Raw genomic sequence first — 23,570 nt, forward strand, 5'->3', positions numbered from 1 at the left:
CCCTGGTTCAATTCCTGGGTGGGTTGAGGATTTTTCTCTGCCTGGGGACTGGGTGTTTGTGCTGTCAAGATCATCATCATCATCATCATCATCATCATCATCATCATTCGTTACAGTCTCTAGATTGGACTGTGTAAAATTGGGACTTTGTATAGGCACTGATGATGGCACAGTTGAGTGCCTCACAAACCAATCGTCGTCATCATCATCATCATCATCATCACCATGTGGCGTAACACCCATGGTCAGGAATACCGTCTGGTAATATTTGTGCCATGGAAATAAAAAGGCCCCAAACCCCACCTTGAGGAATGTCTTGCCATGCTGGTTGCGTCATTTCATGCAGATTACTGCCTTGAGGCTGGTATAAAAGTTTATCCCTTCCCATCACAATACAGACACTCTGTGGGTGACGAATCGGGGCACTACAGGCCAGTGAAGCACCCATACATTCCGCAAGGCATTCGTGGTGGCCAGTGATCATATGCTATTGCGCTGTAGCACACTGCAAATTTAAATCATGCCATTTCCTCTTTGGATCCAAGGCAGACATCGCTTTAAAAGTTCTCCATTTCTCTTCGAAAACAGCAGAAAACATGGTTTGTAGTGCTATCTCTCTAGAAACCAGTGTTGAGTGCTGAAATGATGGTCAGCCACACTTCAATCGACCTAAAAAAGGGACGCATCCGTCTGTTTTCGACTGCGCGTGCTCTGATGTGACGTAGTACCTTCTGACACTGTAAGTGCTACGTTTCCCACAGCGCTACGGCAGTAATTCTGTTCGTAAGCGCGTGTAAAGGATGGTGCAAGGGAAGAGTGTGGGGGATTTCTGAGGAGCGGTTGACGCAGTTGTTCGGTGGCCCAGTGGGCAAGCACATCGACTAGCAATTCATCAGCTTGTGTTCGATTCCTACAGCTAACATTGTTTTCTATTTCATTTTGTTCCTCGTAATGTTAAACTATTAATTATGAAATGTAAACATATTTAAACAGTTCAATATTTATATATAAAATTAATATATTGAATTTAGTTAAGATTACTACCCTCGAAGTCAAAAGACTGTACGTGATGGTAGAAAAAGCGAGTATATAATGGATTTACTTTCAACGAACTACGTCGTCATTTTCAAATGTAGAACATCTGTTGAATATACGAGTATAATGTATGCTCACAATTCCGTATATATATTCTCAAACTGATGTTTTACATTTGAAAATCACGATGTAGTTCGTTGAAAACAGTACTGTAACACTTTTTTGTTAAAAAAAAAAAAGAAAAATTTCATGTACTGGGACTATGGTTTCACAATTATAGTGTTAAATAAGCATTCGACTGTATTCGTTGTTCCTGAGTCATAATGCATTCCGCTTCAGAATTTGTTATTGGACTTGCCCCCAAATACTGTCTATGCTCTTCCGCAGTCTCATTGACTCGACGATCATGTACTCGTAGTTGGCTTTCGTTGCATGTACGTCTACCAGTACTTTTAGTCAATGGTGACATTTTTTCCAAATAGATGAAGCACGAACTGAAATCAGTTGAATGTTTGCAACAAAGCAAATTACCACGAACTGATATCACTTCAATCTTAGCAACACACCAAAGATATGATCACCATCGATAACACGCTGAAATATCTCTTTCAATTGTATTCTTATTCGTAAAATATGAATATTCAGTGCAGAATTTGTTGTTGTTATGAAAACAGGCGGCAACAAAACTGTCGAACTGAACATGACATTTCTTTCGTTGAGATTTTCATACAAAAATGCCGTACAAATTTCCGACTTCTCCTGTAGATTTTCCAAAAATTTTCTTTCATGTAAACCTTATCCTAAGAATTACGAACCAAATAAGAAAGCAATCAGCCAAATTGGTGGAGCCATTCGCAAACTGAAGTGCTTTTACACGTGTGGCAGTTTATTTTTATTTATATAATATATGCGGCTTGCAGTTCAAAAGGTATGGCATCACTGAGCTGCGTGAAAACGAAGCTGCACGGCGAATTTCGGTACATATGCTGGTGACATATGTGTACGAATATGAGTGCAATGTGTTAAATATATGTGGCAGTGGGTACGCGACCGAAACTATGGGTAAAAAGCTCCTTGTAAACCTTGGATCGATCTCAGACAAATTCGGTACAAATCTTACTTACTATGTGGAAATAAATAGTGTGAGAGTAAGAATTGGCAACCTCCTATTGGTGTGAGGCTTATACCGTGGAGAGAGAACAGGGGGGCAAGAGGTGGACTGAAAGAGAGGGATAAGGAGGAAATGGAGACAGATATGGGGGAGGAGGAGACAGAGAGAGAGGGGGAGCGGAAAGTTGACAGAGGGAGGTGAGAAAAAGATCAACAAAAATGGCTGGCTCTGAGCACTATGGGACTTAACAGCTGTGGTCATCAGTCCCCTAGAACTTAGAACTACTTAAACCTAACTAACCTAAGGACATCACACACATCCGTGCCCGAGGCAGGATTCGAACCTGCGACCGTAGCAGTCGCTCGGTTCCGGACTGCGCGCCTAGAACCGCGAGACCACCGCGGCCAGCAAGATCAACAGAGAGAGGGGGAAGAAAAGATGGACAAAGACAGATGGGAGTAGTATAAGGAGTTAGAGAGATGGAGAAGCAGATGGACAGAGTGGAAGGAGCAGAGTGAAATCAGGAGTGGTAAGAGCAGATCAACAGAGAGGGGGATAGGAGGATAGGGACTAAGGGAGATGGTCAGAAAGTGGGGGAGAAGGGTGTGGAAGGAAAAAGAAGATGGACATACAGGGAGGAGAAGAGGAGATAGACAGTGGGAGGGGGAGATGGCTGGAAAGAAGTGGGAGCTGGAAATGGACAAAGAAAGAGAGGAGGAGGAGGAGTTGGTAAGAGGGGAGGGCAGGAGATGGACGTAGAAAGGAAATGAACGAAGGGAATGGGGAGGAGCAGATGAAGGGACAGAAGAAGACGAATGAAGAGATGGGCAGAAGCAGATGAACATGGTGTTGGGGGGTGGAGGTAGTAGAGAGAGAGGGGTTGGAGGAGATAGACAGAGAGGGGGAGGGACGAGGTGGACAGAGAGAGGGGGAAGCAGAGGATGGATTAAGTGGATACTGGAATGAATACACACTCTAGCAAGGCCAGGTACTCAGCCAGTTACATTAATAAAAGTTTTAAGAGAAATATTGCCTGAAAAAATATATACATTACGGTTGCACATTTATGTTCATGTTGCTGTCTGAGACTTGCAGTAGATCTATAATTTCATCTGCAGTTAATAAGGCTTTTTCAGTGTTATGTTACATAATTTGCCAAATTTTCAGACCTAATATGAAACTGATTTTGCTGCCATTATTCTGTGTTTTTGTTGTCAGCAAAGGTTCATCGTTTTCTCTCTTTGACTCTCGCTTTTTTTAGGTTAAACTACTAGTTTTAGAACATGTGAGGGAGAATATGCTGACTGAGAACAGAGTTTGTGAAGTGGTGCAGTAGGGGGCCACTGGGGAGGTGCTGGGGGAGGGGGGGGGAGGAGGCGGTTGGTGGAATGTTTGTAAATTGTGTATTTTAAACTTTCGATGTGGGACACATTGAAAGCTTAGTTTTTAAAACCCTATGTAGATTAGCTAAACAAAATCAGACCATTTTTCCTCTGCTCATGAGTTAAACGTGACAATTGGAGTGGTTGTGCAGGTTCGCTATGGAGATGCACGTGGTGACGTTTGACAGGCGCTTCCCGTCGCTGGAGAAAGCCAAGAGCCAGAAGAACGGCGTACTCGTGCTTGCCTACTTCTTCCGGGTGAGTAGCCCTACTCTATATGTATGTTAATCGAGCAGCAACTCAGGGCTGATCTCTGCCAGCCGAGTTACTGCTGTGTTTATCATCTAAATATCGAGACTAAAGCAGTAGGTAATATTTATTGAAAATGTATGTTCAGTGAGTCAATAGTCCTCAAAGTACACGATGATTTAGCTCATCAGTTCACTTCAGATATTTCCTGAATCGTCTAAGACGTCATAACTCTGTCTTCATCCAAATTGATTGTGGAAAAATCGTCACAAAATTATTTATAGTCTGTTTTCATAGCTCTATTTATTTCAGGGATATCGACATCAATTTGACTTTTTCAAATGGAACTACAGTCGTTTTTGCTACTATACAGTAGCATACTTCTGAAAGAGACGAATTCAGTGGTATTTCTCTCTTCAAAATCCCATTACTAGTTTTGCAGAAATTGCGATATTTATAACTTACTTGTTACTGTGTTATGCTGAAGTTGGCGTTGCTACACGTAACTGTCAACGTGAGGCTGATTTGGTCGCTCCGACTGACGCAGCTGAATGTGTCTGCGTACAAACGCGGAGTTGTAGAGAAAAGATAACTTCAACCTGATACCGATGACAGTCGCCTACATCTGTGGGAGCGACACACCAACAGGAAGCCAGAAGGTGAACATCTAAGGGTGGTGGCTGCTGTGACAGTTCTGTTCTTGTTTCTGCCAGAGTTCGAAAGAAAGGTGGGCGAAAAAAATCGAAAAGATATGTACAACAGGTTATTGAGGTATTAAGATTGTATAATAATTTACGGCCCACTCACATTAATGTTATCACCTGTCAAAAGCCTGTATGGACACGTTTTGCACTGCAGACAGCTGCGAGACGTACGGGAAGGCAGGGATGTGGGGCCATACCGACTCCAGCCCCGCGGCCATCTGCGCCAGGTTTATGGGTTGCGTCAAGAACCCGATCCAGATGGTCCCACACAATCTCGGTTGAATTTAACTCGAAGGAATTTGGTGGCGGGGAGTACGGTGATCTTCGAATCACGCACGCACATTGCGAGCTGCGAGACACGTTGTGTTGTCCTGCAGGTAGATGCCATAGTGCCGAGAAACACAAACTGCATGTAAGGGTGGCCATGTGTACTCGTGTTGATCCATTGTTCCTTCTAAAATGACGAGATAATCCAGGAAACGCCACGAAAACGTTCGCCCGACTATAAGGCTCCCTTCTTCGGCCAGGACCCTTGCAACGATTATTGTAGGGCCGTACACGCCAACTCCCATCTGTCAGATGGAGCATAAAACGTGATTCATCTGAAAAGACCACCTGTTACCACTTAATGGACTCCAGTTGCGGCACTGGCGAGCTAAAGCCGTCGGCACACGGACCGTGCTGTCGAACGTCAACGTTGAGCGTGCCAAGTTCGACGCGCTGCTGAACGCTCAGGAACGATGCGACTCGTGCATACGGTACGTGGGCCCCAACGTGGTATACGCGATCGCAACGCACTCCAGCGGCAGTTGAGGGACGTTTCTAGTTCGTAAATCACACTGTTTACTCAACGGGCGCGCGTAAAATTCCCACGTTAGCTCTATTAGAACGCACATTTCCTTCATCGTCCACGAAAAGGAAATTATCATGTCCAGTCAATAAGGACACAGGCTTATAAAAGCTCCATTACAAACAGTGCCGTACAAATTTGGAATACTTCTCCGCATAAAATAAACATTATTTCATCATTCCGACATTTTAGTAAAACCCAAGGTCTTACTTGATCACAGTTCCTACCCAGTAGCAGTATCTTTGCAACATGTGAATCACGAAGCGTAGAAGAAATAGGGGCAAAATATCTTTATACAAGTAGCGCAAGCTGTCTAGTAGGTTAAGCCAGTCGAACAAAGTCGCCCCTCAAAACAAGGTGAGCTTATATTTATATAACATCAAATATTATAACGTATACTTATATGACACTAATAATAAAGTATCAGAACCTAATAAAAACGCAAATGTTAGAAAAAAAATTGGATGTGTCAAGACGCGAACCACCGCCCTAACAAAAACTCATTATTTGACAGAGACGCTACTCATTACGATCCTTGCTCGTAGCCATATTGTGTTACCCCGTGCTAAAAACGTTAATCGTCGATAATTATGTTACTAATTGAAATTTAATTATAACAAATTGTACCAAGAACAATGCCATTTGGGTGGATCTTCAGTGTGTCGCTGCCTTCAAATAGCTTACTCCCATAATACGCAAGTTACAATAATTATTTTGCCACGAATGTGATCTTTCTCATTATTGTATTGGAACGAATAACAACTAACAACGGGTTTTCCAGTGATTCTCAATTTGCTAGTGCTCAGAAACGGCATATATATATATATCTTGTCCACCCAAAATATCTCTGGAACAATAACAGCTATTGGAAAACGACTTTCACCGGTATCAATGTAGGGCTGGGGCCCATGAATGTGTACATATTTGGATACATTCTAAAACGAAAGCATATGTGTTTTTTAACACAAGCTTATGTTTTTTTAAATGGACCTCCTATATTTTTTCTTCAGCAATCCATAGCATGACAAAGCACATACACAATGGCGTTGATTGCATCGCAATATTCCCATTCCATCCCGAGATATTGAGACGCGAGGTTGACGCTTGAAACACCCGACAAGCGCTGCTAGCGCACGCCCTGGTAGGTGGATTGGACGAAGTGGCCCAGTTAGGTGGCCTGCCCGATCTCCGGACCTTACACCGCTGGATTATTTTCTTTGGGGAGCAGTGAAGGATGCTGTTTACCAACATGAACCAACAACACCAGAGGACATGAAGCAACGCATTATTGATGCTTGTACAGCCATCAAAGAGGAAACAGTAGCACGAAGTAGGGCATCCTTCATCCGCAGAGTGACCCTATGCATGCAAGCCAATGGGCATCACTTTGAGCATGAGATGTGAACGCTATGTTTAGTATGTAGTGCTAGTATCACAGTGGAAGTTTCTACAAAGGGCCATTTTACCCAGTGATGTTAAGAAACATTTGTTTGCAACAATGTGTCATTTAACGCATTAGATAAACATAACATTGATATTTTGTGATAATAAAACTAATTGGTTAAACATGTTTACATTCATCTTCTACGTCCTACCTGAAGTTCCCAAATCAAAACATTTTTACCTAAACAATGGTAAAACTTTTAGTCCACTTGCTCGTTTCAGTAAAACCATCAACATGAATTTTACTACTACGAGTGAATGATTAACTGTCACTTGCGCTAGATCTACAGTAAAGTAAAGTTCTAACGTTGAACGGCATTACCTTTTTAGTCACAGATTAACGATAAGCGAAGTTAACTTTGTGACTAACGTTGCGGTACACAGATATGTTACAGAACCGCATCACCTCTAGCCTATGGGATAAACACCTGCTGGAATGTACGACGTTAATGCAGGATGACAGCAGACCGTATTATTCGTTTCGGACCTCTTTATAAGTATGGAAGTGTGATTACGCATGTCAATCACATCGCGATTACGGGCAGCATGGGGTTCACGCCTGAGCCTCAGGACGTGCGCTAGCAGCGCATGTCGGGTGTTTCGAGCGTCAACTTCGCGTCTCAATATCTCGGGATGTAATGGGAATATTGCGATGCAATCAACGCCATTGTGTTTGTGCTTTGTCATGCTATGGATTGCTGAAGAAAAAATACAGGAGGTCCATTTAAAAAAACATAAGTCTGTGTTAAGAAACACATACGCTTTCGTTTTAGAATGTTTCCAAATATGTACATTCATGGGCGCCGGCCCTACATTGATACCGGTGAAAGTCGTTTTCCAATAGCTGTTATTGTTCCAGAGATATTTTGGGTGGACAAGATAGCTGGGACACCCTATATATATATATATATATATATATATATATATATATATATAGGCTTGGAATGAATGCCAATATGGCGCCTCACAACTCCATACTGAAGGGAGACGGCGTGCGTGTGACGTAGGTGGCGTTGTGCCATCTCATTGGTCAACGCTCAGACGCACGCTCAGAATGTCTGGCATCCCAGATATTGCTCTGCACGTTCGGAAAGACTCCCGAACGTGCTGTTCCACGCTATGACGTCAGAAACTCGGCACGCTCAACGTTCGGATGCACGGTCCGTGTGCCGACCGCTTAAGTCCAGCCTTCGTCACCAATGAACAGCAGTCACCAAGGGTGCACGAACGGGGCGCCTGTTCCCGAAGCCCGTACTCAGCAACGTTCGCTAGCTCGTTGAGAAGACACTGTTAAGCCGTCGGCACACGGACCGCGCATCCGAACGTTGAGCGTTGAGCGTGCCGAGTTTCTTACGTCACAGCGTGGAATAGCACGCTCGGGAGTCTTTCCGAACGTGCAGAGCAATATCTGGCGTGTCAGATATTCTGAGCGTGCGTCTGAGCGTTGACCAATGAGATGGCACAACGCCTCCTACGTCACACGCACGCCGTCTCCCTTCAGTACGGAGTTGTGAGGCGCCATATTGGCATTCATTTCAAGCCTATATGTATATATGCCGCTCCGAGCACCAGCAAATTGAGAATCTCTGCAAAACCCGATGTTAACTGTGTGATTCGTTCCAATAAAATACTGAGAAACACCATATTCGTGGAAAAAGAATTATTGTAACTTGCGTATAATGAGAGTATGCTATTTGAAGGCAGCGACACACTGAAGATCCACCCAAAAGGCATTGTTCTTGGTACAATTTGTTATAATTAAATTTCATTTAGTAACATATCTACAAGCGCTAAGATACTATGATTAGAAGCAAAGGGTGATATGTTGGTTTAGCGTAATGAATAGCGTTAGTGTCCACAAAAGAGTTCATTTTGTTGGGGCGATGGTTCGCGTCGTGACACAACCAATTTTTTTTCTTAACATTCGTGTTTTTATTAGGTTCCGGTACTTTATTATTAGTTTAATACAAGTGTAGACTATAATATTTGATGTTATGTAAATACAAGTTCACCTTTTTTTGGGGGGTTACTTTGTTCGATTGGCTTAATCTAAAGGACAGCTTGCGCTACTTGTATAAAAGATATTTTACTCCTTCTTCTTTTACGCTTCGTAATTCTGCTACCGGGTAGGAACAGTGATCAAATAAGACTGACCTCGGGGTTTTACTAAATGTGGGAATCATGAAATAATGTTTATCTTATGCGGAGAAGTATTACAAATTTGTGACGCACTGTTTGTAACGGAACTTTTGTAAACCTGTGTCCTTATCGATTGGACACGGTACTTTCCTTTTCGGGGACGATGGAAGAAATGTGCGTTTTAATAGAGCTAACGTGAGAATTTTATGCGCGCCCGTTGGGTAAACAGTGTGATTTACGAACTAGAAACATCCCTCAACTACCGCTGGAGTGCGCAGGGGTCGCGTATACCACATTGGGGCCCACGTACCGTATGCACGAGTCGCATCGTTCCTGAGCGTTCAGCAGCACGTCGAACTTGGCACGCTCAACGTTAACGTTCGACAGCACGGTCCGTGTGCCGACGGCTTTAGTGGCGCCTTGGTTGATCTGGGCGGGCAACTGCGCAACTGTTGCACATATACTCGCCCCTGTACATTTTTCCGCAGCCGTAATTCGCCCGTGACATCTACGGTCTGTGGTCCAGCACAGTTGCCTCTCCGCCAGTTTTGGATTGCGCCATTTTGCCATGCATGGTATACTTTAACCACTTTAACCATGGCGACACGGAAACAGTTTACAAACTTCGTCAGTTCAGAAATTCTTCCACTCTTGGCCCGAAAGCCAATGCACTCTTGGATGTCAGATAAAACTCTCCATTTTCGTATTACAACAATTACTGTTTTCCACATCTCCCCAACACTCCACTGCCCCTCTCAACTGTTAGTCCTGCTGTTGTATCCACGGACCCAACCAGCCAACCACCTCGCGCACGCGCGCCCTGACCGTGACATCGCTGGCCACAGTTCCTGTCGTGGCCGTCGGCGTCTCAGGGCGCTACCGCCGACGGAAGAGGTCGCCCCATGGCTGAGCTCGGGTCCGCAGCGCCCTCTGCCTTCTGCATATCAGGAGGGGCGCTGGCCTTCAGTGGAGTTCATAGCGGAGCCATTGCACGGTGATATTTGCTATTGTATTCGACTAGGCTCAGTACACGGATTACTCTTGGATATTACTCGGACTTGTATTGCTGGTGCACGTTTCGTCAGAAATAAAGATAAGTTATCTCTTCATTCTAGCTGGCGCAATTCTTGTCATTAATTATTTTTCGGCCAACAGGCATAGCTACATCCTGGTCACTACCCACGCTTTATACAATTTGTGGTGGCTGCCCCAAAAGTACCGCCGAGGACCTTTGGGTTTGGGAGCGTCACAAAACCTGCCGCCTTCCGCCTATGAGTAGTTATCGCGCTTTGGCGTCGAACATTGGCGGTGTCGAATGCCCAGTGTCTACTGCAGTACGCGCGTTTGCAGTCGCTGGTGCAAGGACTTCTGGGCAGACTGAATAGATCTTTCGATATCATGGCACATACTGCCACAGTTTTACGTCCCAAATCCCGTTTGGTCGTCGGAACTTGTGCATAGACTTCATCTTTTTTGAGGTTACCCCAGAGAGAGAACTGCAGTGGCCTCAAACCAGGCGAACGTGCAGACTAACTGACAACGCCTTAGCCTCCTATTCAGCGACCAGAAAATAGGTGGACGAGCGCGTTCCCAGACACAGACAAGTGCACCCATCCTGCTGGTACCATACTCGTTCGCGTATATGATGTACTTCCTCTAGGAGAGCCGGTAACGCTACGGCAAGAAACTGTGTGTATCTTTTACCCCTTAAGATTGCTTCAGTGAAATAAGGATCAGAATTGTAGTCTCGAATAAGCACGCACCAAACCTTCACACTCCACTGCCTCTGATGTTCAACGTTCCTCAGGCACTATGGCTTCTCAACGGCTCAGCTTTCCACGGTTTGTAAAGATAGGTCCATCCACAAGGAAAATTGTTAGAAGAAACATTCCACGGTGTTGATGTTCCATCTGACCCAAGCGTCATCTACAATCATGCAGGTTAATCTGCTGTCAGGCCGTGCGGAGTAACCGCGCGGTTTGAGGCGCCATGTCACGGATTGCGCGGCAACTCACACCGGAGGTTCGAGTCCTCATACGAGCGTGTGTGTGTGTGTGTGTGTGTGTGTGTGTGTGTGTGTGTGTGTGTGTGTGTGTGTGTGTGTGTGTGTGTTGTTCTTAGTATAAGTCAGTTTAAGTAGTGTGTAAGTCTAGGGACTGATGAAAAATGGTTCAAATGGCTCTGAGCACTATGGGACTTAACATCTGAGGTCATCAGTCCCCTAGAACTTAGAACTACTTAAACCTAAGAACATCACACACATCCATGCCCGAGGCAGGATTCGAACCTGCGACCGTAGCAGTAGCGCGGTTCCGGACTGACGCGCCTAGAACCGCTCGACCACTACGGCCGGCGCGCAAAAGAGAGAAATGAAAAATACTGATGAGTGGAGACGATACATAGTCTTGGGGGTTGTAAACTCTCCCAGACCGGCGAACATAGGTATAGGGGAGAGCGCATTTTGAACAGAAATTGAAAAATGTGGATATAGGGGGAAAAAAAAGTTGGACAGCCAAGAATTTTTGACGTGCTGAGGTGCAGTAGAGGCAGTGGCAGTGGGAAAGAAAGATAAAAGTAGACAGTGTAACTGGGAGCAGAGACAGTGGTTGAGGGATACACTGCAAATCTGTGGGAGAGGGTCATATGTAGACAGTGGGGGACAGAGGGAGATGCTGAGTATGAAAAAGAGGAACTGGAAAACAAAATTTTGATTCTGCTGTGTTGAAACAGCGTGAATATGTCCGCATGTCAAAATTTTTGGTGAGGAAGGCAGAGTGAGGACTGAGGCAGCTGCTTCCCCACATTTCTGTCCGCCGTTTTTTTCAGTAAGTACGTATTCGCCTTGTTTGTGCTCCGACAGAAGCAATTTTTCGGCGGTTTGTTGTTCCGACCTACTTCAAGTACGCGAAGGAGAATACAATTGTCGAGCTGTACACAATGCAGCACGGTGTGAGATGAAATTTCGAAATTTGTGGACCAAACTGCTGAGGTCATCGGTCCCTGCTCTTACGTACTACTTAATCTAACTGAACCGTGATTTACTTTCAAAACCTTTTCTTAAAGGAATTACTTTATTTACTGGCGATTCATCAAGAACATTGACACATTTAATGACACTAGGTGAGCGTGGAAGTAGTTGCCAGGAAGTAACTGATGGAAAATTACTTGTAGCAAATGTGAATTTTATTCCTAAAAGCCTTTTCAAAATCAGATTTACAATTATAAGCAGAAAAGCACCAACGAAATATCAAGTAACAATTTTATTTAGAGGCAAAGAACAATATTAACAGTAGGAGCCTTCGGGCTGAGAAGCTTGCCTGCTCCATTTTAACACGGCCGTAGTCATGACCGCTCACAACAACCTCTGAAAGAGTACACTGGTGCAAATCTGCAACACACCAGATTACTTTAAACAACAATATTTTTAACAACTCACACAAACAAAAAAATGGTTCAAATGGCTCTGAGCACTATGTGACTTAACATCTATGGTCATCAGTCCCCTAGAAGTTAGAACTACTTAAACCTAACTAACCTAAGGACAGCACACAACACCCAGTCATCACGAGGCAGAGAAAATCCCTGACCCCGCCGGGAATCGAACCCGGGAACCCGGGCGTGGGAAGCGAGTCACACAAACATGTAAACTATCCACCCCGTAAGAGGAATGGAAATGGAACAACCCTCAAATTATTTGCCACCGAAAATGCAATTTGTTCTTCTTTTTTAAGGACTCTTACGGTGGAAGGGTGGCAAGCTTATAACCTAAAATGACTATTTAAATAAAACCCATAAAATGGAGACTTACATAAAATGTACAACATGCTCTACATTACACATATACCGCATCGCAAGATGATAGGCAAGATAAACATATTTCAAGAATTCGGCCTTTAAGCAATAAATTGGTTAACACCGAATCCGACAAACATGACAGAGGCAGTTATTAAAGTATGGCAGACCGACAGACTGACACTAACTGCCTAACAAATGCGGACGAGACAAACGAGCATGCTGGGGACGAGAGACTGACCAAGAACACAAGTAGAATTTAATAAGTAACTGAAACAACATATCAGTAATCACTCAGCTTCTAATAACAACGATTTCTCTAGAGAAGACCTGGTGCAGCACCCCCAAAACGCTCTCCCTAACCGTCCACTGCGAGCCGCTTCAACGGACGCAGGAAGGCGCGCCGATCTCCCGTCTCACGGCGTCGCAGCTCGCACCGGCCAGGCCGATGTCGTGGGTTGACTCCTGTTGCTCTCGTGTCGCCAGCGAAGCCACTACCCCTCGCTATACGACGCGGCCCACTGGACTCACGTGGCGACCTCACACGCACCGACGCTCAAGATGGACAAGTCAGCTTGTGTCCCAGTGCGCGACCGACCAACCGATCGATCCAACCGCCAATGACCATTGCCTGAGCAAACCCGAGCAGACTGGCGGCCTAACACATACTACCACTCCGGCAGACACTAACCGCCTCACCAATGTGGACGAGGGACAGACTAACTTGGCTGACCAAGTGACCAGACTCGCCCAAACTGCCAGACTGCCCTGGCTGACCAACTGCCTGCAACTGAGAGACTGACTGACAGATTCCCCCTGCCGAGTTTGTTTTTCTTTCTTTATTGTGATTTCATTCCCCTGGCCCATATGGGCAGGGGAGGGCTGTCAGCGGCACAATCCGCCGCTCTTCAGCCGAGTGACAGGACAACTCAAAATAGGAATAAAATGTTACATACATAAGGCGATGAAGGGGAAGTTAAAGCAGAATAACAGGAGAAAATGGAGGTAAAAAAATAGACTAACAAGGAGACATTTATGGATGACAGTTAAAAAAAGTCACCAGAAAGTTAAAAAAGACAGTTGGCGATTCTTCAAAACTCAGAGAAGACACTGAATGGACATGCACACGGTAAAAGTCGGCAACACTAGTAAAAACACTCTGGGACAACACACTTAAAACCCACTTGCAGTACACGTGATGAAGAATAAAAGTGCCAGGTGGGACCTGCCGAGGGAAAGGTCAGAGAGGATAGAAAGGAGGGGAGAGTAAGGGGCAGCAATGGAGAGTAGCAGCACCAGCAGGTACACTAAGAGGCAGGAGACTGGTGGGGCAGGAGAGGAAGAGGGAAGACAGGGCAGGAGGGAGTACAGGGACACTGAAGGGGAGCACAGGAGAGGGAGGGGAAGTAGGAGGGGGAAGCCGCTCAGGAGGGGGGAGGGGGAGGAGAGGAAGCCCTGAGGAGGAGGCAGGAAGGGGGGGTTAGAGTTGGTAGGAAGGGTAGATGTCAGGGCGAAGCTCATCATCCGGGAGGGGTAGACGGTGGAAGTTGCGTTGGGAAAGGAGATGGAGGGTGTGGAGATGGAGAGAGGGTGGGACACAACGGTAAATGCGCTGCAACTTGTTGGGGGTGGAGACGAAGTGAGACACCAGGGGGTGAGGGGGATCAAGGCGGCGGACAATGTATAGTGTGCGGATGTGTTCGAGGAAAAGGAGAAGGTGGGGGAAGGGGATGAGGTCGTAGAGGATGCGTGTGGGGGACCTCCTGCCGACCTCATAGCGCCCCTTAAATGCACGTGAACAGGCATCCTTTCCTCTTTCCCACCAGAGGGAGGCACCAGAGCTGCGACTGCCACTGCGGCGCCACCGCCAGCAACAGAGGGCGACTGCTTTACGCGCTGCGGCGCGCTTTTCGAAATGCAATTTTTAGTACGGCTCACTAACTTAAACTAACTTAGCTAACGACGACACGCACGCCAATGCCCGAGGGAGGCCTCGAACCTTCGACGGAGGCAGCCGTACGGACCTCCTTGCCGAGGTGCCCTAGACGTCGCGGCGGACGTGAGAGTAGTTGTGTGTGACGCGTTGCAGGCGTCGGCGACGGGCAGCGCGGCGCTGCAGCAGCTGGTGTCCCGCCACCTGGCCGCCGTGGTGCGGCCGCAGACGTCGCGGCTGGTGGCGCGGCCGCTGCGCCTGTCGCGGCTCGCCCACCCCTTCGAGAAGTCCTTCCTGCTCTACCAGGGCTCGCTCACCACGCCGCCCTGCAGCCAGGTCGTGCGCTGGGTCCTCTCCAAGGACGTGCACTCCGTCTCCCGACAGCAGGTAAGCACACGCTCTCTCACCAAAAATACACTCTCAAAAAAAAAAGGCTCAGCGGTACCGACCGGCCGCCGTGTCACCCTCAACCCATAGGCGTCACTGGATGCGAACATGGAGGGGCGTGTGGTGACCACATCGCTCTCCCGGCCGTATGTCCGTTTACGAGACCGGAGCCGCTGCTTCTCGATCAAGTAGCTGCTCGGTCTGCCTCACAAGGGCTGAGTGCACCTCGCTTGCCATCAGCGCTCGGCAGATGGGATGGTCACCCATCCGAGTGCTAGCCCAGCCTGACATCCCTTAACTTCGGTGATCTGACGGAAACCAATGTTACCACTGCTGCAAGGCCCTTGGCAAAAATACGCTCTATGGATTCCATTTTCCACAGTGTCTGTTCGCCAGGCTGTAAAAAATTAACGACTACACTTTGCACCGTCTGTATTCGCCGCTGTCGAGATATACCGGTGTTGGTTACTCGTTACATTCGAAAGCGAACGTCATTACTCATGCAGCCATTACAGACGCGTACTCTTGCTACTCACTGCACTGGCAAGTCACATTAATGTGAATACCAGCCTGAATAATCACCTTTTACAGCAAGAACTGGTGCGAGATATGCAGGAAGAGTGTTCGTGAGGTTCTGGAAGGTAGCGACAGGGATGTGGAGACGTGGTGACTCCAGTACCGTGGCTAGTTGCGCTAGGTTTCTCGTTTCAGGATCCGTGGCGCGAACAACCCCTTCGAGGTGTCGGCACAGATTAAATCCGGGGGGGAGCTTGGTGACCGGGGGAGTATGGTAAAGCTATCCTGCTGCTGTTCCAACCATGCGCCGATGAACAGGAGTCAGCAAGTGTGCGTGAACAGGGCTCCGGCTGCGGATGTCCACATCGACGAACGTTCGCTGAGCGGTCGTCGAGGGGAGACTGTTGGTAGCCCTTTGGTGCTTCTACGTGGTCAGTTCCTCAAGAGTTCGACGTCTGTTCGCGGATACACATCTCCGCACCCATCGTTCGCCCCTTCCATCTGTGGCCTGTGGTGCATCACATTTGCCTTCGGCTCCTTTATAGATAGTTCCATTTTACCATGCGTGGTATACTTTAACTGCAGTGGCAAGCGAACAGTTTGAAACTTAGCATTTCGGAAATATTTCCACCCTTGGCCCAAAAGTCAACGACCGTGCCCTTTTGGAATGCAGATACATCGCTACCTTTCTGCATTACGAAAGCGACTGCACAGCTTCCCGTGGTAACTGCACGCTCTGTAAACCCTCCACTGTTGCTGCTGCTGCCACCTGCCGCTTGTGAGTGTTCACACGTTGACGTCGAACGCGGGCCGTTGTCACCGGGCTGAGTGTACACAACAGTCGTGATCGTATAGAAACACTTATATTCATACGTGGTGACAGGTTTCGATCCAATGTCGATCATTTTCGGCCCACATTCCGTAACTTAAACAGAATACGGGGAAACATGTGATTCTTCAATTTCACCAGACGTATTTTATGACGAAATAAATCTCGGATGAACAGCCTGGTATGAGTGTGCATCAATATTTCGACAATCGACCACGTTGCCATCATCAGCTGTGCTGATGTATTGACCGGCGGTGGGCCGGCGCCATGTATATATAGGACAGTTGTGGCTCCCTTACTCTGACAAATCTAAATCGTGACAGCGGTTACGTCCTTCGCAAGGCGTGTGAACCTGCGATCACCCAGATTAAGAAGAAAAAGGATTTTTCCCAGAGTGTATCGATTTCGGGGGAGGAGGGAAGAAAACGAGAGCGGTGCCGGCAGACCCTCCTGAACGAGAAGACCTAGGACGCAGCGTTCAGACGGCGGGAGAACGGACGCTGTACCTGGACCGCACCGACTCATAGGAAGCGCCTGAGGGAGGGGCGGGAGGGGGATTGTCCTATGTATACCTGGCGCCGGCCCACCGCCGGTCAGTACATCAGCGCACCTGATGATGGCAACGTAGTCCACTGCCGAAATATTGTGTCCTATGTACACCCATACCAGGCTGTTCACCCGAGATGTACATAGTTATTACAAATGATTGAAGCGATTTCACAGCTCTACAATAACTTTATTATTTGAGATTTTTTCACAATGCTTTGCACACACATACAAAAACTCAAAAAGTATTTTAGGCATTCACAAATGTTCGATATGTGCCCCTTTAGTGATTCAGCAGACATCAAGCCGATAATCAAGTTCCTCCCACACTCGGCGCAGCATGTCGCCATCAATGAGTTCGAAAGCATCGTTGATGCGAGCTCGCAGTTCTGGCACGTTTCTTGGTAGAGGAGGTTTAAACACTCAATCTTTCACATAACCCCACAGAAAGAAATCGCATGGGGTTAAGTCGGGAGAGCGTGGAGGCCGTGACATGAATTGCTGATCGTGATCTCCACCACGACCGATCCATCGGTTTTCCAATCTCCTGTTTAAGAAATGCCGAACATCATGATGGAAGTCCGGTGGAGTGGCCCATGCCACAACTGGAGACCGACAGCGCCGACTTCATCTTTCAACAGGATGTTGAAAGATGAAGTCGGCGCTGTCGGTCTCCAGTTGTGGCATGGGCCAATTTTCCAGCATGTCCAGACACACGTGTCCTGTAACGTTTTTTTCGCAGAAGAAAAAGGGGCCGTACTCTTTAAACCGTGAGATTGCACAAAACACGTTAACTTTTGGTGAATTGCGAATTTGCTGCACGAATGCGTGAGGATTCTCTACCGCCCAGGTTCGCACATTGTGTCTGTTCACTTCACCATTAAGAAAAAAATGTTGCTTCATCACTGAAAACAAGTTTCGCACTGAACGTATCCTCTTCCATGAGCTGTTGCAACCGCGCCGAAAATTCAAAGCGTTTGACTTTGTCAACGAGTGTCAGGGCTTGTAGCAATTGTAAACGGTAAGGCTTCTGCTTTAGCCTTTTCCGTAAGATTTTCCAAACCGTTGGCTGTGCTACGTTTAGCTCCCTGCCTGCTTTATTCGTCGACTTCCGCGGGCTACGCGTGAAACTTGCCCGCACGCGTTCAACCGTTTCTTCGCTCACTGCAGGCCGACCCGTTGATTTCCCCTGACAGAGGCATCCAGAAGCTTTAAACTGCGCATACCATCGCCGAATGGAGTTAGCAGTTGGTGGATCTTTGTTGGACTTCGTCCTGAAGTGTCGTTGCACTGTTATGACTGACTGATGTGAGTGCATTTCAAGCACGACATACGCTTTCTCGGCTCCTGTCGCCATTTTGTCTCACTGCGCTCTCGAGCGCTCTGGCGGCAGAAACCTGAAGTGCGGCTTCAGCCGAACAAAACTTTATGAGATTTTCTACGTATCTGTAGTGTGTCGTGACCATATGTCAATGAATGGAGCTACAGTGAATTTATGAAATCGCTTCAATCATTTGTAAAGCCCTGTATTTCGTCACAGGGAAACATGTTTTGTGATAAGTATTAAGTTAAAAATAAATTATACGATTTTATACCCAGTGATGACGTGTGTAGACGATGCCACGGACCAGGAACTGTGGATGCTACCCACTGATGTCGACTGCTGATTATGTGGCGGTGCCGCTGAGTTAAAAAGCAGAAACCCCGCCCTTTTCCTTCTCACCAGACGCCATATGTTGCCTTTTGTATTAGCAGAAGAGCCAACACCGTGTTACGAGCGGAGGCCGAAATGCACGCGTTTTAGCTCACGCAGGCTGGCATGAGGAGGGAAGGACTATACTGACGTGAAGTCTGGAACACGACAAGGAATTAGAATTCAGAAATCGGACGTAATTAGTTTCATACTTAACTTTAATCCATTAATGATGAACGTCGCTCTTGACGGTACATGATTCACAATATTATCTGTTCAGAATACATTCATAGTAACTGAATATGGTGCCTTGCTAGGTCGTAGAAAATGATGTAGCTGAAGGCTATCCTAAACTGTAGTCTCTGCAAATGAGAGCGTATGTAGACAGTGAACCATCGCTAGCAAAGTCGGCTGTACAACTGGGGCGAGTGCTAGGAAGTCTCTCTAGACTAGACCTGCCGTGTGGCGGCGCTCGGTCTGCAATCACTGATAGTGGCGACACGCGGGTCCGACGTATACTAACGGACCGCCGCCGATTTAAAGGCTAACACCTAGCAAGTGTCGTGTCTGGCGGTGACACCATATAGACAATAGGCTATAGCGTTTCACCAGCTGCGAACATTCGCGAATATAAACAGTGATCCAGGTACTGTGAAAGACAGGAAAAAAATCATATAATGTAACTTATATTTAAATAACAATGTATATGTTATACAGTTAGAATATTTATACAACATAAGATCGAAAGCATCAGTGAGCACGTTAGAGATCTGTCCTCTGCAGGAGTTTGTGTACACCACAGAGGGACTGCAGGAAGCCGCAGGTTACATAGTGACGCGGGCGACTTCTCGGCAGCAGTCACACAAGCTGTGCCGCTGCCGCACTGCATATTCGCGTTGGATGCATGTCGCCATTCAGTGCCGTACGGTGCACTGCAGAAAACTTATGTAACCATTGGCCAGTATCACCACTAATATAGACACCTTTACGAAGCCCACAGGATTATGTGTAGTCACTGTTTTGAATTTAATTACAAACACTAGTTTCTGAAAAAATTCTACATTGAGGGTTAAATACAAGTCTAAAAATATTTCAAAAATCAAAATGGCTCTGAGCACTATGAGACTTAACATCTGAGGTCATCAGTCCCCTAGAATTAAACCTAACTAACCTAAGGACATCACAGACATCCATGCCCGAGGCAGGATTCGAATCTGCGGCCGTAGCTGTAGCGTCTCGAACCGCTCGGTCACAGAGGCCGGCTCGAAGGTTAGGTTATCCCGACTGAAACGTAGGTAAATTCTAGCTAAACGGTGCAACTGAAGCTGTTAATTATTAAAAATAAAATTAAGATCGAAAAAGTATCTGTCTTTCAAATATATTTGTTCATTGAGTAATACTGACCAAGCCGGCTGCGGTGGCCGGGCAGTTCTAGGCGCTTCAGTCTGGAACCGGGCGACTGTTACGGTCAGTTTCGAAGCTTGCCTCGGGCATGGATGCGTGTGATGTCCTTAGGTTAGTTAGGTTTAAGTAGTTCTAAGTTCTAGGGGAATGATGACCACAGATGTTAAGTCCCATAGTGCTCAGAGCCATTTGAACCATTTTTTGAGTGCAAATCATCCACTCTGTATTCATCCAGTATTTGGGAACACGGGCACTTAACGACATGCAGCAAACTTTTACGTAAGATGATATTCCTGGTGAATTTCGAAACTTTTTCCGGTATCATTATATGCTAGCGATATCCAGAGGTTCAGAGTTACTGTACTTGTGCAGAAAACAACAAAAGAAAACTCTTTTTGGCTGTTTACGCACCGCGGGCCGCAATTTTCTAAATAACTGACCATAAAAAATGGCTCATATTTTAACTACGAGATTCTTCCGAGCTACATCTGTAAACACCGTTCTCCATTTTTGAAAATGTGTTTCCGTTGTCAAGATACGCCCGAAAAACCGTGATCTACGAGTGATAAAAGTGTGCAGAGTGGATTGACAAACTGATGAGAAAAATTTATTAGTAATTAAGTTCTTTTGGGTTACCACTTTATTGTTCCGATACAGCCGAACTACTGTTTCACTGTAAGGTCGTGGCTGGATCTGAACGGCTGCGGCACCAGATGACACTGGGTGTCGCCGCCTACCAACGCTCAGTCAGCGTGAATAATGCCCTCACAGTGAGTCCTGCTGACGGGGTGACGCTTCGCAAAAGCGTCTCTACCTGGCCACGTTTTGCACAGTGTCCTCCAGCAGCCAATCAGAGGGCTACGAAGGATCACGTGGTGGTCCCAGCGAGGACTAGAGAGGACACGCCGACACCACTGTGGCGCCCCCACGCTGACTAGCTCACACGTATCTCCCCGGTTCTCCTTATTCGGGCGCCATGCCCCATCAATCTAGTTGTCGGTGATTTCCAACTAGCCGCAGCTGTATGCCTGTACCCTTAGGCTAGTTGTACTGAAATAAAGCTCCAGTCAGTTTTTTACATTTTTGTTCTTACTTACACTACTGGCCATTAATATTGCTACACCAACAAGAAATGCAGATGATAAACGGGTATTCATTGGACAAATATATTATACTAGAACTGACATGTGATTACATTTTCACGCAATTTGGGTGCATAGATCCTGAGAAATCAGTACCCAGAACAACCACCTCTGGCCGTACTAACGGCCTTGATACGCCTCGGCATTAACAGAGGTTGGATGGCGTGTACAGGTACAGTTGCCCATGCAGCTTCAACACGACACCGCAGTTCATCAAGAGTAGTGACTCGCGTATTGCTCTGCCACCATTGACCAGACGTTTTCAGTTGGTGAGAGGTCTGGAGAATGTGCTGGCCAGGGCAGCAGTCGAACATTTTCTGTATCCTGAAAGGCCCGTACAGAACCTGCAACATGCGGTCGTGCATTATCCTGCTGAAATGTAGGGTTTCTCAGGGAGCGAATGAAGGGTAGAGCCACGGGTCGTAACACATCTGAAATGTAACGTCCACTGTTGAAAGCGCCGTCAATGCCAGCAAGAGGTGACCGAGACGTGTAACCAATGGCACCCCGTACCATCACGCCGAGTAATACGCCAGTATGGCGATGACGAATACACACTTCCAATGTGTGTTCACCGCGATGTCGCCCAACACGGATGCGACCATCACGATGCTGTAAACAGAACCCGGATTCATCCGAAAAAATTACATTTTGCCATTCGTGCACCCCGGTTCGTCGTCGAGTACACCATCGCAGGCGCTCCTGTCTGTGATGCAGCGTCGAGGGTAACCGCAGCCATGGTGTCCGAGCTGATAGTCCGTGCTGCTGCAAACGTCGTCGAACTGTTCGTGCAGATGGTTGTTCTCTTGCAAATGTCCCCATCTGTTCACTCAGGGATTGAGACGTGGCTGCACGATACGTTATAGCCGTGCGGATAAGATGCCTGTCATCTCGACTGCTAGTGATACGAGGCCGATGGCATCCAGCACGACGTTCCGTATTACCCTCCTGAACCCACCGATTCCATATTCTGCTAACAGTCATTGGATCTCGACCAACGCGAGCAGCAATGTCGCGATACGATAAACCGTAATCGCGATAGGCTACAATCCGACCTTTATCAAAATCGGAAACGTGATGGTACGCATTTCTCCTCCTTACACGAGGCATGACAACAACGTTTTACCAGGCAACGCCGGTCAACTGCTGTTTGTGTATGAGAAATCGGTTGGAAACTTTCCTCATGTCAGCACGTTGTAGGCGTCGCCACTGGCGCCAACCTTGTGTGAATGCTCCGAAAAGCTAATCATTTGCATATCAGAGCATCTTCTTCCTGTCGGTTAAATTTCGCGTCTGTAGCACGTCATTTTCGTGGTGTAGCAATTTTAATGACCAGTAGTGTAACTTAAGTACTCACGCTCATCCGAATGTAGACATTCCGCCTTCCGTACGCCAAAGGCAAATCCTGTACAAAACAACCAGTTGTGGAGATGGCGACATCTATAATTTGAAACTTTTCTCGATATCATTATCCATTACCGAGATTCAGAAGTTCAAAATTACTACAAAATCTGCACGTAACATTCGGTCTGAGGCCTAAATGTAGCTTTAACTAACATAGCGAACATATGGCAAGGGTACTAAGGTTATCACAAGGTTTCTGAGGTCACCAGAGTATGTTTCCAGTCAGCTTATTTTCACCACTAAAACTTCATGACTTGGCGTCTCTGTACGACGAACACTTCATGCCTACACAAATATGCAGCGACAAAAATGTGATAAAGATGGTCTCAACATGTCTGCATGACTGCCAAAAATTATGTAACACTGGAAAGACTGCAAATTCAGTAAAGTATTTCTGTTAACATTATTACTAATACTAAACAGCGCGTTTCTGATGGAATGCGATTGATGACCAAAGTATCCAGAAAAAAATGTAAGCAAACAATTTTGTGTTAACCTTGTTTGTTGTTTATATGTGTCAAAGTGTATAAATGTATCAAAATGTACACAAATCAAAAAAAGTTTTGCATCACCTCGGTTCCGAGAGTTCCAGAACCTGTACAGAAAATTGGAGTAGAGATCAACATAAACATCATTTCCGCCCTTTTTATTGCTCATGAATACCATGCATTGCATGTTGTAACACCATACAGCGAGACCTTCAGAGATGGTGGTCCAGATTGCTGTACACACCGGTACTTCTAATACCCAGTGTCACGTCCTCTTGCTTTGATGCATGTCTGTATTCGTTATGGCATACTATCTACAAGTTCATCAAGGCACTGTGGGTCCAGATTGTCCCACTCCTCATGCTCGATACGGACCTTGTCTGGAAAACATGCTGGCCGCTCTAGTCGAGCGATGTCATTATCCTGAAGGAAGTCATTCACAAGATGTGCACGATGGGGGCGCGAATTGTCGACCATGAAGACGAATGCCCCGCCAATATGCTGCCGATAAGATTGCACTATC

The 23,570-nt window shown here is 46.5% G+C and overlaps 1 protein-coding gene across 1 annotated transcript in view; it reads left to right on the forward strand.

Annotated features, from left to right (window-relative positions):
* LOC124719032 (carbonic anhydrase 2-like) overlaps positions 1-23,570 on the forward strand; it is a 179,579-nt gene that overhangs the window by 151,445 nt on the left and 4,564 nt on the right. The window contains exons 7-8 of the mRNA XM_047244701.1: positions 3,681-3,786; positions 14,795-15,025. Coding sequence (XP_047100657.1) covers positions 3,681-3,786; positions 14,795-15,025 — 337 coding nt within the window. The remainder of the gene's footprint in view (positions 1-3,680; positions 3,787-14,794; positions 15,026-23,570) is intronic.

The sequence above is a fragment of the Schistocerca piceifrons genome, chromosome 10 (assembly GCF_021461385.2).
Source record: "Schistocerca piceifrons isolate TAMUIC-IGC-003096 chromosome 10, iqSchPice1.1, whole genome shotgun sequence".
NCBI classification, from domain to species: domain Eukaryota; kingdom Metazoa; phylum Arthropoda; class Insecta; order Orthoptera; family Acrididae; genus Schistocerca; species Schistocerca piceifrons.